General features: G+C 33.4%; 1 protein-coding gene across 1 annotated transcript; it reads left to right on the top strand.

The window, feature by feature from the left end:
• Window positions 1–975: 975 nt before the first annotated feature.
• LOC135803057 (kinesin-like protein KIF6) lies at window positions 976–2,250 on the top strand (the record flags this gene model as incomplete). Its single annotated transcript, XM_065316680.1, has 6 exons — window positions 976–1,305; window positions 1,364–1,457; window positions 1,522–1,688; window positions 1,741–1,888; window positions 1,959–2,065; window positions 2,139–2,250. Coding segments are annotated over exons 2-6 (603 nt in total), but the record flags the coding sequence as incomplete, so codon positions are not given.
• Window positions 2,251–2,255: the final 5 nt, after the last annotated feature.

Genomic DNA, 2,255 nt, shown 5'->3' on the forward strand with positions numbered 1-2,255 from the left:
AGAATAAATTTTCGACTTACATTTTACTGGTGTCCAATGTAGGTAAGTTTAAGAAGTCGTAAATGCCATCAAGATGATTGAAAAGACGCCTACTGATGCACAGTTACACTTTAATTACGGCTACACAACGGAGACAATACTCCACGCGTCAATTTATTGTAATTGAGCAAATTTAACAACCAGAGTTTGAAAATTGGATTGAATGCTAAGAATGTTTGTTCCGGTTAAGGATAGAATCAAACTAGCTGGGAAATTCTATGTGGTTGGGTTTTCCCGGACGAGGAAATCGGTAAATTCGTGTGTGTAACATGGAATTGACAAACAGACAGTGTCAAACTGAAACTGATTCAACCGTTTGTTGAAATTGTTTTCGTCTTTTAACCTTTATGTTATCTTGTTTATGAGTTTTTGTTGTGTTGAAAAATGACTTGGGGATAAGTTGTCACACGAGTCGTTTGTAGTTTATTACTGAGGACATTTTGGGAGCTACCCGTGGTTACACGGATTGCGAGCCGAAGGCGCAGGACTGCGTTCGGATCCTGCGCAGCAATTTCCGCATTGATTTTTCCGGCCGGCAGCACCTCAGCGAGGGAGTGAGCAGATACAACGCATCGACAATGCACCAGACAACATGGAAACTGTTGCAGTGTACAGACAGCGGGCGGCTTATCAGTATTATCATTTAGAGTGGATAAATATTGTATTGTTTACTAAATGTAAACGTAAAATTATGTACATAAGATTATTTATGTATTACAATTATTAAATTTGAGAATTTGGATAATTGCTTTTTTTAATATCACAAATCATAAAAAGAACATAGATTTATCTGTTATTTGAACCTTTGTTCAAATTTCTCACTCTAAAGGCTTAATAAATCGGTAATTACTGATTTTCTGATTTTCCAGCATACTCATATTTAGATTTTATTTACAATCTGACAAAAATGACAGTTGATGTCTAAGAAATTCAAAAATTGTCAAAATTTTTGAGAAGTCTCTTACGTCAGGTTGATCTCATCGAAATTAATGTGAATTTCGAGAAGAAATTGCATGCAAATCACTGTAAATCAATAAATCCTCATCGTATAATAAGGTGTCTAAAGTTATAAGTCGGAAAAGTTCAAATAACGCGCAAACTTTGAACTCGCAGTAAATTTGTGTTTAAAAGTCGAGTAAAATATTGAGATTTCTACGTTTAATTCTATTTTTACTGGAAAAAGTGCAAAACTTATATTTTTATAGTTTAAATTGAAGAAGGAAGATCCCCCAGCAAGACATTATTTATATTGTGCATTTATTACACGTATAAGTATTTATTTATACAAAATTCTTAATTTTACGTAATTTTTATGTATTTTTAGTATTTTACCTGAATCTAATATTAATATGGCTTACAATCATATTCGAGTTTATGCAAGAATTAAAAAAGAAAATCAAATGGCTCATTCATCACGAGTAAAATCAAAAATCTTAATTTTACTGCATTTATTCACAATTTTTCATATAATAATAATTTTAGTACGAATTAATATCAGATTGTCCAGATGGTTATGACTCCTTGCAAACGTATTACGGCGGTCAAAATTTCAAACGAAAACGACGCGTTTTTAAGTTTGACAAAGTTTTTGAACCACATTCTTCCCAAGACGATATTTTCAACATAATTGCAAAACCTATTATACACGAGTAAGTTCCAAATGTATTTTTGTATTAAATTTTGTTTTAAAATAAATATTAGTGTGTTTTCCGGCATCAACGCAACAATTTTTGCATACGGAGCGACTGGAAGCGGAAAAACTTACACATTAACCGGTTCACAGACAAAATACGAAGAACGCGGACTTATTCCTCGAACAATCGAATATTTATTTCAATTGGTCACGAATGTAAATTTTCATATACCTACAAAATGTAATATTTTAGTGCAGATAAAAAGCTTAATCATATTTATTTTAGAAAATGAGCAATTACATGTTCTTCATATCATATTTGGAGATTTACAATGAAAACGCGTATGATTTACTCAACCCGAAGCAAAATATAACGTGCATAGAGGAATTACCGTAAGACTCTCATACTACACTCTTAATTAAATTCTCTACCCCTTAAATTTTGTCCTTTTGGGGAATTTCCCAGACGAGTCATCGTGCTGGAGGACGCGAAAGGCGAGGCGCACTACAAAAACCTATGCCTCAAAGAGGTGAACACCGAGAAGGAAGCCATGCGTTTGCTCTATACGGGTGACAATAACAG

The sequence above is a fragment of the Atheta coriaria genome, unplaced genomic scaffold (assembly GCF_025399875.1).
Source record: "Atheta coriaria isolate IRGN ID8LTWV9N9 unplaced genomic scaffold, Caltech_Dcor_3.1 scaffold873_size2255, whole genome shotgun sequence".
Taxonomy (NCBI): Eukaryota; Metazoa; Arthropoda; class Insecta; order Coleoptera; family Staphylinidae; genus Dalotia; species Dalotia coriaria.